The sequence below is a fragment of the Phalacrocorax carbo genome, chromosome 12, assembly GCF_963921805.1.
Source record: "Phalacrocorax carbo chromosome 12, bPhaCar2.1, whole genome shotgun sequence".
Lineage (NCBI taxonomy): Eukaryota > Metazoa > Chordata > Aves > Suliformes > Phalacrocoracidae > Phalacrocorax > Phalacrocorax carbo.
In genome coordinates this window covers 959134-975844 of record NC_087524.1, presented here as the reverse complement: position 1 = coordinate 975844, position 16711 = coordinate 959134, and the positions used below count along the sequence as shown (strand labels likewise).

Here is a 16711-nt window from a genome sequence, read left to right as displayed (position 1 = left end):
TGAAGGCAGAGCTGCTTGAAGGATAAAGCTCACCTACATCCCTTCCCCCACCAAGCAAGGCTTTTAATGTGTGTGACAGGCTACTCATTATTCATAATTGAACTTAATAACTAGCTTAAGGCTTGGTTATACTTTCCTTCTGTATTCAATATTGAAAGAATAACAAAGAGAAAAGTAAAAAGAGAAAGCTATGAGTTTAATCAGAAGACAGAAGATTTCCAGCTTTGTTCCCATCCCCTGTGAAAGCTAGAGGAGCCCTCATCTTTAATGAATATATCCAAATACTTCCAGAACCTACCTACCCGTAACTCAAAGAATGGTTCCCGACGGTTTCTAAGACTGTACACAGCTTTTCCGGGGGAAGACTCTGCATTTCAGGGACGCTTTTTGAATGTCTGCTTTTTACTCGCAGGATCATTGGGCAGGTTTGTGCTTTATTCCATTAAAAGTAGTTCTCACCAAATCGTTGAATCATTTATTTAATACACTATATATATTTTGACTCCCTGGATAAATATGCCTCCTAACTGTGTTCCATCTGGAAATGAAAGCAGTCATGAAAAGCTCAAGGAGTTAAGGACATATCTGATAGGAGACACCACCATTGCTGCATGTGGTGCTGGCTTGAACTTCTTTCTGAAGCTGTGACCGGCAAGAAGGCAGCATCCTTGGGAAGCTGGAAGAGACTCATGTCTTTGTAAGCCCACACAGGCTCCTTGGGTCTCAAACATTTCTCTCTGCTCTTTTACTGGCAAGCACAACAACGTGCGGGTCTCCGGCCCCATCAGGCCGTAGTCCCCGTTTGCAATGCAGTGCCAGCACTGCTAACCCACGTCTGGCCCGGATGATTTTGCCGGGCAAGGCTGATGCTGGAACCCTCTCCTGCACCTCTGCTGAGGCCAGGGATGACTGCTGTGGGGCACAGACAAACCGAAGCATCCCTCACCTCCAGTGTGTTTTGCTGCATGGCCGGGCTGCGGGGGATGAAGACAAGCCACTCAGCTGAGGCATCAGTTTGCAAACATGGTGCATTTGTCCTCTCACTCTTTTCTTCTCTTTAAGTTCAAACCATTTCAACACTGTCACCAAGCCACAAGCTTCCCAACTCACTAATCTAAATAGACAAACTCTCACATAGGCAGCAGCAATCTCCCTCTTTCACCCCAGAGATGACAAAGAACTGAGCAAAATGTCCCACCTCCACCCCCTTGTCCACACTTACCTGCTACGAGATGACAACAAAGCCACCACAGTACAATCGGCAACAGGAAGGCATGCTGCAAAACTTTTGCCAATATCTTTTCTTCCCCAAAAAACCCAGACCCTGTCAACCTTTATATTTCAACTCAGAGACAGAAAGGTGCCAGGTAGCCACTGTTTCTACCCCTTATCTACAACCCCTGATTGTCCCCTACTATCTGTTAACAGTTCACCTTGCCCTGATCTCCCCCCATCTCCCACTGGGGACAATTAGACTCCGTATCCTCAGCTCAGGGGGCATCAAGCCACAGAGGGCTGCTACGGAGCAAGACCGATGGGTTGCCATGCCCACCACTAACCATGGTCAGGCTTGGGCAGCCCAGGAGGCAGCAAGAAGCTCCAGAAGAGCAACTTCTGCTACGGGCCAGTTACTGCTCCCAGCCTAGGCCTCCGGGCTCTTCTCATCTGTCCTCGATGGCAAATGAGATTCTGGTCCAGAGCCTTCTTCACTGCAGCCACTCTGCAAGCTGAAGGCTGGGGAGGGAAGGCAGCACTGCTGAGCCTCAGAGGAGCCACCGAGTCAGAGCTGGGCACTCTCCAAACTCACAGCACCCCAGGAGCCCAGCCAAACTACTGTTTGCTAGGTTGCACATGGCAACGAGCCTTTCACCTGGAACGAGAAACACATGCCATAGCAAGAAAGAGCAGAGCCTGGGAACACCAGCAAGGGCAGCAGTGGCAATGTTACTCTCCAGCTTGTGCCAGCACTGTGATGGTCCCAGCTGAGAGCACGGAGCAGAGCCCTCAACCTTTGGCATGGGGCATCACCAGTTGGACCATCAGTCAACGCTGTGGGTGGGTTGTGCAATCGCACCCAAGCATGGGTTTGCCTTAGAGCCCAGGGTGAGTAGAAACACGTGGATATCTCTCCATACCATGTCCCCACGTGGGGCAACAGTACGCCTGCTCACATTGAAATGAGTGGCTGTTTCTGTCTTCTTCAGAAAGAGCAGAGCTTGTGGCTTCTGTAAGTAAGCTGTATGGCCCGTTGCCTACGGCCAGCGCTCTGAGCTACTGACTGCTCTTCCTGTGGTCTTGCACTTGCGCCTGTTCCACATTCTTCTTTTATCGCAGGTTTGGAGACTCCATGGGCACGGGTGTGTGTCGCATGCTGGCACTGCCTGAAACCCTGGGGGAAGTCCAAAACGAGTTGCTGACAGAGATTTATAGGGATCCAGAGGTACGTGGAGACCGTAGTAGCAGTGACAAGAAGAAAAGCGATCTAATCTTGCCTGAACATCATCCTGAGAGAACTGCCACACAGGGGAAAGAATATAACTTTATTTAAAAAAAAAAAATAATTTAGCTCAAACACAAACAGGATTGCAGAAGGTTGATGGAAGCAGGAAGAACAATATTTACCCACAGAACTTAAACCAGACCAATTTCATTCTCTTGTGGATGATACTGTCAGTGCCCTTCCCTGCCCACAGTTCTTCAAGGCCTTACCTGCACAGAAAGGAATCCTGACTCCTGGGGCTCTTAGTAACAAGGCAGAGGAGAAATGGTGTCTGCCACACATGAAATGCTATTCCTACCTCCAGAGCCTCCATGGAGATCCAAAAAGCCAGAAGAGCAACACCAGCATCTAAACCAACGTGCAATAAAAAGGGAACGACTTGCACGCCTCCCTGGAAGTCTACCTACCCATGCCCCACTCCCAGCGTCCTGGCCAAGTACTTCCACCCATGCCTGAATTCGCGCCCCCGCCCACAGGTGCTGTACACAGAGGTGTGCACGCAGGACTTCGCAATACTGCTCCCTCCCCGTTCCCTCCTCACCCGGACCTGCTGATCTTTCACACCTCTCTCTGTGCCTGCGTGCGTACATTTCTTGGCACAGCAGCAGTTTGTTTCACAGTGATGTGTGCCCCGGAACGCGCTCAGCCGCTACTGCCATTTCTTCTCTTCTGTGAAGTGGCCTTTCATGCAATTGCCATTCTGGTACACAGGGCTGGCCCCCTTCTTTCTGCACCACACCACAGATTTGTAGAAGACAAATCCAATACCAGCCAGACACAGCAGGAGAAGAGCCAAGATGTCCAGGCAGAAGTACTCGTATAAGGAGAGGTCGTAGACAGCCGGGCGAAGATACGGTGCCCCGTCGTGACGAAGGATGTACTCCAGCCAGTACACTGTCCTGTTGAGAGCATGCATCGGTCTGTCCAGGTGCAGAGCTGAGATGAGCTTGGCTGCTTTTCTGTAGCTGCAAGGGAAGAAGACAAGAAGTTATCCTCCTGACAGGAGCTTCAGAGCTGGGAATTGGTCTGAGGTGTCAAGTCCCAGATGATACCTTCGGAGAGTGGCAAATTCCTTCCAGAATTCTCTTCCTATCTGCCTCTCAAAGCCACTCTGATGGCAACCGTTAGCCACGGCAGCACAAACCGGAGGACATTTGCTTCGTGTTTTGTTAACAAGACTGGCAGTCCAGCTCCGAAGTCCCTGCTCGGTGGGTTCACATGGATTGTTGCTTTCTGAGGGGAGTTTGCACCCAGCATCGAGCAACAGTTGCACGCTTGAAGATTGGCCAAATCCTTCAAGGTACCGAGTGGCAACACCTTAACAGTTGATGCTGCAGTCAGTATTTGAGACCTCCTAACAGCTAACAAAACCAACCAAACAAGAATGAAGCTCTCGGACAGCATTTCAAACACTAGCAGTTGCATGTTAGAAAGTGAGAGCCTTTCCTGTACTGCAGCAGATCTAGGAAAGGGCACAGTGTCTGGTTCTCAGAAGGAACAGACGGAGCATTACCTGCAGTCCACCCTCTGTGCTAACTCCTTCCACAGAGAGCTGTTTGGACAGGGAAATCCCAAGGTGAGGTTGCGATCTCACTTTCCCTGATGACAGGGCGGCATTAAAAGGAGAAGAGGTTTGTGCCTCAGCATCTCAGAAGGCTTTCTAAGAAAATTACAGTCAGAGCCAAACAGGACTAGATCGCACCCTCTAACAGCAGACGGTGGAGTACCTCCTCCTGGAGGCATCTCAGGATTTCAAGGCACTAACACGTCTCGCCAGTTGAGCAATGCTGGCACCTCTGCTTGGTCCAGAAGCCACCACAGGCTGTGTAGGGGACAACACAGGGACATGCTGGTCCCTACGTACAGCCTGCACCAAGGAAGAGCTTGATGCTTTTGGATACCTCACCTGGGATCAGAGATAACTGTGACAACAGCCTGGTAAAGATCCTCTTCTTTGACTCTGCTCCAGTCCATGAGGATACCCATGCCCTTTGCCTGCACTCTGGTCATGATGTCAAACTGGTCCCCGTAGAAAGGAAATCCCACCACTGGCACACCATGATAAATTGCCTCAAATACACCGTTCATCCCGCAGTGGCTGACAAAGGCTTTCACATTGGGATGGCCTGTGGGCAAAGAAACGGCAGCAGGTCAGTGCCTTCTACGCTGAAACAGGCTACTGGTGGCTTCCTCAGCAGACAGCGTCGATGCATGTTTAGGGAAAACCAGGCATGCTGAGCAGAGAGGATGTTACCCTTGGGGAACACACCTGGATTTTGGCAGCCCAAAACTTAGGACTAGTGCCTGGAGGAGGAGGGAGATAGGGGCTGAGATGCAGCATCAAGCAGGTGCTAGGTGAGGACCGTGTTTTATACAGATCAGACTCACAAGCAACTGACTTAGACCCACACAGGTGCTGTTGTCCTTGTATGCCTTTGCTGTGGTTTAGGCTAAACTCCAGGGATGTTGCTAGTGGCGCACACACACACACACACCGAGCCCAGCCTTACCTAGCAGGTCGTTCTGGGGCAGCCACCCCATCATCAGTGTATTCTCACCCAGGTTTCTTGGCTTCTGCCCAAAGTATCTGTGGGAGGAGATAAAGGAGGGGGGAAAAAAGGGGGAAAGAAACACACAGAGAACAATTAAAAATTCTATCAGATCAAGAGATGGAAAGCAAATCCTGTGTTTTGAGATTAATCGCCCCTCAACATCGATTTTCATCTAACTTAAGAGGAATCCCACTCCCTCCTCACCTCCACACCACCCGCTGCGGGAGGCGAGCGAACGCGCCAGCCATCTTCTCCACCAAATCGCTTGGAAGAGCTCGGATCCCAATGCCAAAGGAGACAACGACGACACCTGCATCTGCTGCTTCCACCCAGAGACGCAGACCCTGCAGGCAAAACACGCAAAGCTACCTTGAAGTCTTGTTGGAGGAAGGCTCTTCCCACTGTTGCCTCTGCCAGTAGAAAGTTGTCTTTGGAGAGGATGAAGCCAAATCCACCTGGAGCACAAATCTACGTGGTTTTCACCAGGCAACAAACTCTAAAAGCGCTGTGATTGCTGCGCCCAGCCAGGCAGATATTACTCGAGCACCTGATGGGCTCGGAAGCTCTGCAGGGAGGTGTCCAAAACTTGCATTTCACAGCATTACCTCCTGCTTTGGAGGTAACGCAATTACTTTTTGGCAAGGAGGGCTCTGAAAACATAGGGCCCACAAAGGAGCAGCCAAAGCAGAGAAAGAAATTGGAGTAAAAAGAGGAAGGCTATTTTCCATCACCTCTACAGCAGGAGGCCTGTCAGGGTCGCTAGCCGTAGGCTGATACAACAGATGAAATATCACGCAGGCAGAGTCGGGAATAACGTCTTGCTGGAGGTCCCCCACAAACTCTCCAATGCTGAAGGCTCCTGGTGGCGGCAGAAGGTTTTGCCATCTTGCCAGGAGACTCCTACCCATCCTTAATAGCTACTCGCAGGTAGCAGGTTTAGGTTTTGGTCACTAGGCAAGGACGTAGGTACAGCTTCATCAAAAAACAGTTTTTTGTTCTTCATTCGGAGGCTACCTGTAATGCTACACAAAGAGCTGCGTATATAGAAGAGAGTCCACACTTTTTTTCAACCAGGGCCAGAAGGCTGCAGGGAGAAGAAATCAGCCACCACAGCTGCTGTGGAGCAAACACCAACTATTCCCTTTTATGCCAGGCTGGGCTGAGCCTATCTCTCATTATGGATTCCGTCCTGCTTCAAGTTTCCCATCTATCACAGTCAGGAGCATTTTAGGGAAGTTTCGTAAAATCTGTCTTTGAGTATGAATACTTCCTTGAAATGAACATCGTAGAAGAACATGAAGGGGGAAAAAAAAGCTTTTCCTGTTATTAAAGGAGAAAAATAGGATGATTAATTCAGAATATCTTAGTAGTAGTAGTTTACAGGAACAGAAGAGTTACAGAGCACATTTTAGTGTTACTCTCTGGGGATATTTGTCCTTTGTCATATGCTTCAGGGACTCAAACCTATCTTTGCAGAAATGCTTAAAAGGCCCTGAAACAACCCAACAACAAAGAATCAAAAAGTTTTCAACTAAGGGGTTTTGGTTTCTCCACTCTCTTGAGTTTCACATCCTTTGAGCAATACAATCACTAAAACTGCTAAAGAGGAGAAAGTGCTAGTTTTACTTTTCTAAATAGAAGTACAGTGACTCATAAACCAGATGATTACATTATCCATTATAACTGGGCCTTGACATTTGACTTTCAGAAACAGCATTGAAGTTGCTAGGAAAGCACGGTTGACCACCAGAAGTTCTCACCACCTCTCAAATACGTATCTATATTTCACCGAGTCCTAATCAGAGGAACTGGCAATCATATTGTTCCAAATACTAGGAAATAAACACCTTAGTTACATAGCTCTGCTCCAGTTCAGATGGGAGATTCCTTAAGCTACATCTAGACCTGCAGGAGCCCTCTTTTCTGCTGGCACCCTGTAACCTGGACGCAGACACGCCTACCTGCTAGCACAACAGCCACCACCTACTGCAGGGCTCTGAACTTATCTCCATCATTCTTCCCTTCGGCGCCCTGGGATCTGTTCTGGAAGCTGGGAAGCACATGAGTAATGCCCCAGCAAACAACTCCCTTCTTTACAAGGCAGGCGTGTACACAGCCAGATTGGACCAAGGCACTGTTTTGCAAGACCTGTGAGGAAGCCGCTCTCTGACACAGCTTTCCGAGCACCCTACGTGCGTTGCATTACCTGCATGCTGTGCCACACGGGAAAGGGTGACGTGCAGCCACACACATCTGGAGGACTTCTGTTCTGAAGCACCTGACCTCACTTCTTCCTTTTAGCTGGAAAAAAACTGGCACGCACGGTCTCAATTAAAGCTGCCACCAGAGATCCTGACAGGCCTCTAATAATTTGAAACTTGAATCTTACCTCCGTTTCAGTCCCTTAGTCAGGACATCCGGACAATCTAACTGCCCGAGTGTCATTATCTGGGTCTATTCCCCGCGGTGTTTGTAAAAGCGGTAAGGCAGTGGAAGGAATGGCAGGCACTTGCCTTCAGCTGGAGGCTATAAGAGCTTGTTGCTCTGAATTAATTACTGGGGATAGTGAGGTACAGGCCAGAGAAAGCCACTGGGATCCCTGGGGAGTTTTCCCTCAGGGCAAGACCTTGAGAAAAAGGGGATGATACACTTCAGTTTTGTACACTTTGGGATTCCACACTGAATCTGATGAGGGAAGAAGCACAGCTCTCTCCTGTGGGTTCTTAAGACTACAAGCTTGAGGGCAGAAATGCCCTACAAGAAATAGGATTAAGGAATAAATTCTGGATTGACATAAATCAGTGATGAAGCAATGAAGACTAATTGTTCTTCCCATTTCCACTTCAAGTATAGGAACAAACAAACTACTCGTGATCAAGTGCCAGTGACAACACCATCAATTTAAGACTTTCACACACCATTTTACATAGACAGTGAAGCCAAATCTTCCCTCAGGGCAGATAGCTTAATTCTACATCCTCCCTGTACCCCCCCAGTCCTCAGAGCTCCCTATCTCCCTGCTGCACCCAAGCACGAAAACACAGCAGGCTTCCAGACTCCGGGGGCTTCAGAATGTTTACAAAGTTCTTCACAAGAATATTTGCACTGAATAACTCCCCAGGTTAATGTGCAATCGCAGCTCCAAGCTTTCCTGCACTTACCGCTGGAAGGGGCTTTGCAGGCTCCGCGAGGATCCCGCCTGTGAAAATGACATGAGGGAGCGTCGGACGGGGAAAGTCCAGCACCACATCGTTACAGAGGAAGAAAAGACTAGTTCCATGGACAAGGTCCAACATGGATGTCTTGGGCTCCACCCTATGCTTCTCCATGAGACGTTCAAACTTGGGCAGGATGACCAGCTTCGTAGCCACGCGAGTGATCATGTAGACTAGGAGATTCCAAGTCCTACCAAAGAAGCCCATCCTGTCTGTCATCAGGGAGTTGAACTCGGGGACATAGGCAATGGGGGAAGTGGCACCAATCTCTGCTGGGAACCAGAAACCTGTGGAGATCACAGCATATTTGACACGGAGGATGTGGGCCAGGATAAAGCCACACATCTCATTGGGGTCCACCAACAGTAGGTCAAAGTGCTCACGCTGGAGTTTCTGCAGAAGGGTAGAGTTTCCCAGCACAAGGTCACAGTTTTCCAGGTACTTCTCCAAAAAGGAAAACATCTCCAGAGAGGTCATCTTCCCTTGGAAGACACGCTTTATCTTCTCCTGCACCCAGGCATCCGAGCTCTCTGTGCTGAAGATACCCCAGTACCTCTGCACACGGAAGCCAGGCAGGTAGGTTTCCACATCCCGACCCTCATGAAGAAGTAGGACGGGGTCATGGCCCCGGTCAGTCAGTGCCTCTGCCACTCGCATGAAGACTCGCAAGTGGCTGTCAAAGACTATGGTGGGCATGATCAGCACCTTGGCGCAGCGAGATGGCTCCAGAGTGAATGCAGCCATTAGGAAGGGAAGAGCAGCAGGGCACAGCAGCACCTTCATTACCTTCATCGCTGCAAGGAGAGAAACTTGCCATTAATATTGTATGAAATGCTTTGTCATGTACTTGGCCAACTAACAGCTGGGATTTTAGCTGCAAGCCGGAAGCTCATGAGCTGGGAGGGAAGAGTAGTCTAGAGTTCATCACTGGGGGAAAAAAAACCCAAATAAAAAACAAAACCAGCCACAAAAATTAAAATAACCCCCCAACAGTCAGATATCAGGGAACATCAGGGGAGTTTTCCAGAATTTTAGAATCTGTTCTCTGTGCTCCTGAGGCTCAAAAATTAGCAGACTGACTTGCAGAGAGTCAGGGAGGGAGAGCAGCCGGAGGAGCTCTGCTGGGTCGCAGCACCAGCAGAGACACTCGCTGGTCAACCCCCAGTTACCGCTACAGAACCAGCACAGCTGGATTTCATTTCTATTTCTGCTCAGCCAGAATGGCTGGTTCCCTCTGAGCCCTTGATGTCTGTGCAAGCTCACTGGGAGGCCTGCAGAGCCCAGTGGGAATGCCGAGGGGCATGCTCTGGCTTTGGCCCTCGCAAGGCTGGCAAGCCGCCTTGCTCAGTGCAGACAGGGCGGGAGCAAGCCCAGGTCACCGCAGGACCCTCGGAGAGGAACCGCAATCCCAGAGAGCACAGCAGGGGTCTGGATGGAGAGCTGTTCTGCTACAGACCAGCTGTGGGAGGATGGGGAGGCTCCGGGGAAAGGGCTGGGAAGGGAAAGCAGGCGCTGGGTACTGATGCACTGGAAGAAGGCAAACTCAGAAAGCAGCCCCAGAGACAGCGTACAACACCCGTGGCACACCGATGCCCCTTAGTCACGCTCCTACGGCCGCCCTCCTGTTCCCCGTTTGGTGAAACACCCAGCATTTCTGTTGTGTAAGGGGTGTTGCTACATCCCTGGAAGCGAACGCGCCTCACCCACACCTTACATTATTTTGGGAAAAGAATTACGTGATAATTACTTGGGAACAGTCAGAAGCAGAGCCGTGTCCTGAAGACCCAGTTCAGACCTGCTAGGAAGGGGGTGGCGGGGAGAAGTTACAATGAGGACAATTATAAGTGGATATTGGACGGCCCCACATGCCAAGCCACAGAGGGGCTGCAGGGACGTGGTAGTGCAGAATTCGGTCGAAGATTTTCCTGCCAGCCTCTCCACTATTGCTTCAAAGCAATAGTTTCAAAGGCAATTCCTAGCAGGGCTTGGACCGCCACCCTTCCCACCCAGGGCCAGCTGTGCCTGCAGGAGGGATGAGAAACACGAGCAATGCTAGCAGCTGCTAAGGGGGTGGTTGGACCCACAGAGCAAGAGCTCCAGGTGGATGGAGACAAAGGTGGTGTCTTGAGAGAAGAGAGCAGAAGCCCTGCAAGGAAATAAGGATCTGCCCAGGATCTTGCCTCCCTGCCAGCGGGAACAGGCTGGCTTATGCCGGCAGAGCTGGCCACCGTGGAGCTACAGCCCATGAAGCTGGTCTGGTTCTCAGCTTACTTGAGAGGCCCGGAAGATATTTACCCTGCTCAACACTAGAGGAGGCAAAGCATTTGGCTATGTCATTGCATAGGAGATCCAGAGCACATGCAGCTTCCAGGGAGAGGGGGAGGAATGGCAGCCCCGTACTGCTGGCCTTCGTCAGGACAGCGGGGAGCTCAGGACAGGCTCCACGACAGGAACGGGTATAGGCTTGTCCTGGGGCACCTGGTGGGTCACACACACGCATAAGCGTGCTCAGAAGAGCAGAAGAGGCAGTTTTATATGTGGGGTGGGGTGTTTTCTCATTGGGCAACAAATGAAAGGTGAAGAAACAGTGCAGGTGAAAGAAATAGTTATTTAAAGAAAAAATTTGTCACTCATCTTCATCAAGGACTGTGTCCTGCCATTGACCTATACGCCAGGCATTGCTGAGACGTTCAGCTCTGCTGGGACCCTCTGGGGGCTACCAAAACCCAAATGACAAGCAAGGTGTCAGTCTCATCCCGCAGGCCAGGGGCAGATGCTGACACAGGAGACTTGCAGCCTGCTCCGGGCTGTTCCATCCCCTCCAACATCAGGAGCAATCCCTAAAGGCGCTGGCTCAGTAATCCCTTGTCCCTGCCCAGGCAACAAGGGAGGCTGTAAATCTTCCTAAGTGGTGGGAAGATGCCAGGCTGCCAGAAGAGACCTTTTTTCCTACCCCAGCTCTTGCCACCAGAGCAAATCTCTGCTGTCTCCATGCCTGGAGAAATACCCTGGCCAAGGAAACCAGCTCCAGCCCTAGATCTGTGCTGGATACATCAGGCAAGATTTCAACCAGGCATACCCCTGCTTTTTAGTGCTCCTGGGATATAACAAAGGCATAACTATCAGCTCAAAGCGCAGCGCTCTGCTGGCTCCATCCCTTGTTCAGCAACCAGTCACTGTTAGGATCTCAGGCTGACAGCAAAGGGGAGAGAAGGCCTACATCTTATGCACACAAAGGCTAGATGAGGGAAGGCTCAATACCCACCTGCTCCCCGCCCCACTTTACCTCCTGCCGAGGCTGGACGCAGCTACGGCCACCCCACGAGGTTTGCAGCGGGACCCTCCAGCAACGGCGGGTCCTGAGGCCAGTGCAGCTCTGCCCAAGGCACGGGCGCTGCCTGCAGCCCAGCCCTCTGGCTACGGCTGCTCCGCTGCTGGCACCCACTGCTGGGCTGCAGACAGGTGGTCTTCAACAGAGAACCCCAAACTGCTGGGCAGAGGAACACGGTTCTGCTGGGAGGTGAATTCACAGTCTGCGCCTCAGCAGAGATGTGAAATCCAAACGACAGATACCCATGCTAGATCCAAGAGCAGAGCAGACAGAACCACCTCCTCATTTGTGCCGTGAAGTCCTGGGCTAGGGGCTAAATCTGATAAATATTGCAAGAAATAGCACTGCCATTTGAAAGGAGAAGGCTTGTAAAGAGTGAATATACCCTTCCCTGTTTTCATGACAAGAGCTCGGTAAAGCCTTGCTGACCAATTGATTTACACAGAGGAATCCCCCTAACACCACAATTAACGCTCACAGCTAGAAGTCAGGGTTCAAGAAAACTATTAAAAAAGCCTGTGCCACAGAGGCTTTAAGTTTCAGCGCTGCAGCACACAGGGCAGGGCAGGCATCTCGGTAAGAGCCAGGACCAGAGCCTGCAGCCGGAGGGGTGAGCAGGGGGAAACCCTGGCATGACTGTCGCTGCCGGCAGCAGCATCCCCACCTGCCCCGCACGCCTGGCCACCCTTTGGTCCTGGGACTTTGCTTTCAAAGCCACAGCAAAGCACTGAAGTTGAAATGGGAGGCAGCAGAAAGGGAGCAGGGAAAAATGTGTCCCTCTGAAATCCCCCTGAGAATTTGCCCCTTGATTTTGCCCTATTTAACGCATTTGACAGGGTATGATTTTGATACCAATGGAAAATTACATCAATTTGACTTAAGTGAAGTAACTGAACAGCTACAACTCTAAAGATAGATGTTTCTTTAATTCAGGTGCCTTTTATTAGGTTGAAGTACTAAAACCTCTGACAGCAAGCGGTTTAGGCAGAGAAGCCCACAAAGAAACGGCAGTAAACACACTCCAGTGCAAGGACCCTGCCCTTTACACCTCTCCCTCTCTGCCAGGATTTTGCATGACCTAACTCCTGCCTAGGACTTGGAAGCCCATATCCAGTTATTCCCCCTCCTGCATCCTAGTCTCTATCCAGCTGTTGCCCGCAGTAAGGAGAAATGTTTTCACTGTAAACTTCTCAAGGATTAACGAAGCAGCACAACTCATTTGAAGGCAAAAGCATCTTCACTTGGATGCTCAGAACTCTTCCTGGAATACAAAACCAAAGTTTGCCTCATCTGTTGGGTATGATCCAGAAAAAACAGGACCATCTGCTACCATCAAGTTGATGACAGCCATCTCAGTCGTGGCTAATTTATGGAAGCCAAAACTCCGTGCAAGCAGGCAGGTATGCAGCTCAGAGAGCAACTCTGCCACTGCAGGAAGGTGTCACAGTACAAGCAGGAGCTGCCCTGGGGAATCTCTAGTAAAAACCTGGAAGATACAATACTGTATAAAGCAAACTTAATAAAGCATATGTTGAAGCAGGGAAGTGTAACCATCAGTCACATCCAACCCAGTGCTCAGTGGGCTTCTGTGCTCTGGGTTTGGATTATCACAGACTCCTGCTTCACCAGAGTCGCTTGGGTAAATAACACTAACACAAAAATACTAATAGTATTATGGTATACTAGTATTAGTATTACAGTATACTAGTATTGGTATTTTAGCATAGAAAACAATTGGCAAGGAAAAAAAATCTTCCCTTCAAACATAAGCCTCCCCAGGCAGCCTACAGCCCTGACTCTTTTTAAAATACTGTTCGCACACAGAGTGAATAGCGCACAGATGCTCTGCTCAAACCAGCACGCCTTTCTAGCATTTTTCTTTCAACCCCTTCGTGGCAGCCCACAAGAAACACAGAGAACGAAGACAGCCCAGATCCCCAGAAGACCAAAGGGAACAACCACGGCAGTGATCAGCTCAGCGTCAGAATAACTCCTATGTTGCACCTCACTCGGTGCTACTGCTCCCACACAGCGGCATCGGGAGTGCTCTGCTCATCCTCATTCGTTTTGGCCAAAGACTGACACGGCCCCCAGTCAGTTCCAAACTTTTAGGACCTTGGGCCACCTTCAACACCCTTCCTGGATCATCGGAGTTTTATGAAGGAAGCTCTACAGGCAAGGTGGGAATCTGAGGGCCAGCAGGAGGTTGGCAGTCCATAGGTCACAGCCAGGCAACCATGGTACCAGAGAAAACACTGGTTCATAACGACTGAGAAAAGAAATAAAGCTCTGTATCTCAGCTTGTCAAGGCATTTGAAACTACACACATCTTCAAGAACTTGAGCTGGGGGATGGTGTCAAACACCACACATCTGCTTCCCCGCCTGGCACACACCCGCTGCCCCATCACACATTAAATCTGTCTGGGTGGTAAGCAGGACTCCCCCACTCCATATCCACCGGCTTCCTGCTTGTCTTCTAGAAGGGACAGAGATGGTTTGTGACACCATGGTGCTCTGCGACAGCAAGTTCTTCCGGACAGCCTCTTCCCCTCGCTTGCAACATAGAGAAGCAGCTGATGTGAGTCTGTGCTCCTTGCAAGCGGTCTCGGGTCTGCAGCGTGGAAGCACTTAAAAACATTATTTGTAATCCCTGGATGCAAGAGACAGAAACGGTTGGGGCCATTTCCAAATATTCATGTGAGCGATAGACCTCGAGGTGAGAGCACACAACAGTTCAGTGCACATTTTGGTCTTAAGAAGGGATTATATCTGTACAACAGTCAAGTTGAACAAGTTTTTGAGACTGCAGAGAAAACTGGAGAGATACAAGTGCACCAAACTTTAAAGAAGCCATCAAGAAGGGTGAGGAAAAGTCTTCCATTTACCGCCCTGTCATTTCAGCTCCGTTCTGCAGAGAAGCGCCACGTTAAAAGAAGTCATTAAACACCCCAGAAGGTTGTGAAACCTTGTGTAGGAAGCGCTGGGGATTGATAAAGTCCTGACAGACAAGTCTGATCACATTTGACAGAATTACAGAAGCAGAGAAGCTAGAGATAGGCCTTATCTTATCTTCAATAAAACACAAAATGAAAAGAAAAGAAAACTCTGAGGCTCTGAGCACGCTGGAGGAATGAGACCTGGCTGAGCTGCCGTAAACAAGGGTTGAGGAGGGATGCATAGGATGAGGAGGCAGAACAGGAGAGGGAAGACACTCCTGAGATCTAATCTCCTAGAGGAGGACGAAGCGAGTTACACAGAAGCGCTCTGAACATTCGTCCCGGTGCCAAGGCTCTGATCCTGCACGGCGAAGCAGATGCTTAACTGGCGCCCGTCGAGCCCTGCCGCAGCGCCCCGGGCTGCCGGCACGCGCGTCCTGCGGCGCCGGGCCGCGCCGGCGGCTCGGGCCCTGCCCCGCGCTCCTCTCCCGCGGCAGGGGGGCAGCCGGGCGCCCGCCGCCCGCTCTCAACGTCCCGCCCAGCCCGGCCGTGCTCGCCGGGCAGCCGTGCCTCGCCGGGGGCTGCTGCCCTCGCCCGCACCCCCGCCCAGCCCACCGACCCCGCCGCGGCCCGGGCACCCAGGGGCAGCAGGACCCCCGCCGCGGCCCCCGGCCGTGCTCCCACCGGCGGGGCGGCCCGCAGGGCTCGCCGCGGGGCCGAGAGCCGCCCCGGCGGGACGGGGAGGGGGGAAGCAGCGAGCCCCGGCCGCCCCGCACCCAGACCTGCACCCGGCACCCACCTGCAGCGAGTCCCGCCGGGAGCGCAGCCCGAGCCGCGGCGCTGGGGCGAGGCGAGGCGCGGCGCTGGGCGGGACCCCGCCGCCGCTCGCCCGCCTCCCCCGTTCCGGCGGCGGGCGCGGGCGGGGCCCGGGCGGCCCAGCCCCAGCCCCGGGGGGCCGGGAGTCCCCCCAGCCCCGCGCCCGGGCGAGAGCGTCCTCCGGCAGCCACGGCCCGTGTCCCCTGCCAGGCCAGCCTGGCCAAAGGGCGTCAGAGCGCCTCTCCGGCGCCGGGCGGACGCTCCGAGGGCCAGGACCCCCCCTCTGCGGGCTCCACGAGAGGAGGGGAACAAGGGGCTGCACATGCATTGGTCAGGACAGCAAAATGGAGAGGATGGCACGCAGGGGAATTAGGAGGCTGGGGGCGGCGTCCCAGGGTGCCCATCCAGGTCCAGCACCTGCCAGAGGGGGACGTCCTGTCCGGCCAGTTCCAGCGTTAACCACAGCTGAAACTGCACCACCGGCGACGCACGGGGAAACTCGGCCCAAGTGTTTCCTAACAAGGTGTTTCCTTTTCACCAGGACAGCAGCAGGCAGCAGAGATGTAGGTTAAGCCTGCCTCGCAGCTGCAAAAGCTTGTGAAAGGGGCCATTTTTCCCAAGTGTCAAGCACACAGCTTCGAGTTTCACAAAGCATTTCCCTCCCACAGCACCCGTTGCACTTGCTCAGTCAGGTGCTGATCTCCAGCGAGACTAACGACATTGTTTGCACCTGCTGCTGAAGCGTCAGTGTTGTACCTTCTCCTACAACATCACGTCAGAGGTGGAGGGCTGTGGCAGACAGTGTTGGTCACAGAGCAACTGACAGCCCAGTCCCCCTGGCAATTCTGTTCACCCCAATGGTTCCACGGTGGCATAGCACAAGGGGTAGAAAATAAGCATTACAGCACACAAGACCTTCACCAGGCCCTAGCTATTAGTTTCTCTTCCCTGCACATACAGTAACATAGCAGGGAGAGATCGCAGGGATACAGAAACACTTATTTTAACCAGGTATATGCAGGATTTTTCAGTTATACTTATTGCCATAGGCTGCTGCTGCTGAAGTTACCTCGCCAGCTGCCACACAGCTAATGCGGTAGCAATACTGGAAAAGACCCAATGAGAAATTCTGGTGTGAAGGGACTCGGGCAGCCTCAGTCTGTCTTGGTGAAAGTAAATACTCTTCCACTCGTTTTCTCCAAATCTCTTGCAGAGTCACTCAACAACCAGCTGCACAGGCCACCTTCCACTTCTGAAGACCTTTTATATACATGCGACCACGTAACTAAGGAGACAAGAATCGGCTGCAGATAGGTGCAGGCTGACTTAGCCATTCCACTTCAAGAGACAGCGTGACGT

The 16711-nt window shown here is 51.7% G+C and overlaps 1 protein-coding gene across 1 annotated transcript; it reads right to left on the bottom strand.

Annotated features, from left to right (window-relative positions):
• Positions 1-2521: 2521 nt before the first annotated feature.
• LOC104051037 (2-hydroxyacylsphingosine 1-beta-galactosyltransferase) lies at positions 2522-9486 on the bottom strand. The gene is made up of 5 exons (XM_009512001.2): positions 8214-9486; positions 5257-5396; positions 5011-5087; positions 4407-4626; positions 2522-3465 (listed from the first exon to the last, which is right to left on the bottom strand). The coding sequence occupies exons 1-5, from the start codon at positions 9057-9059 to the stop codon at positions 3150-3152; spliced, it is 1599 nt and encodes a 532-aa protein (XP_009510296.2). The 5' UTR covers positions 9060-9486; the 3' UTR covers positions 2522-3149.
• Between the last annotated feature and the right edge of the window lie 7225 nt (positions 9487-16711).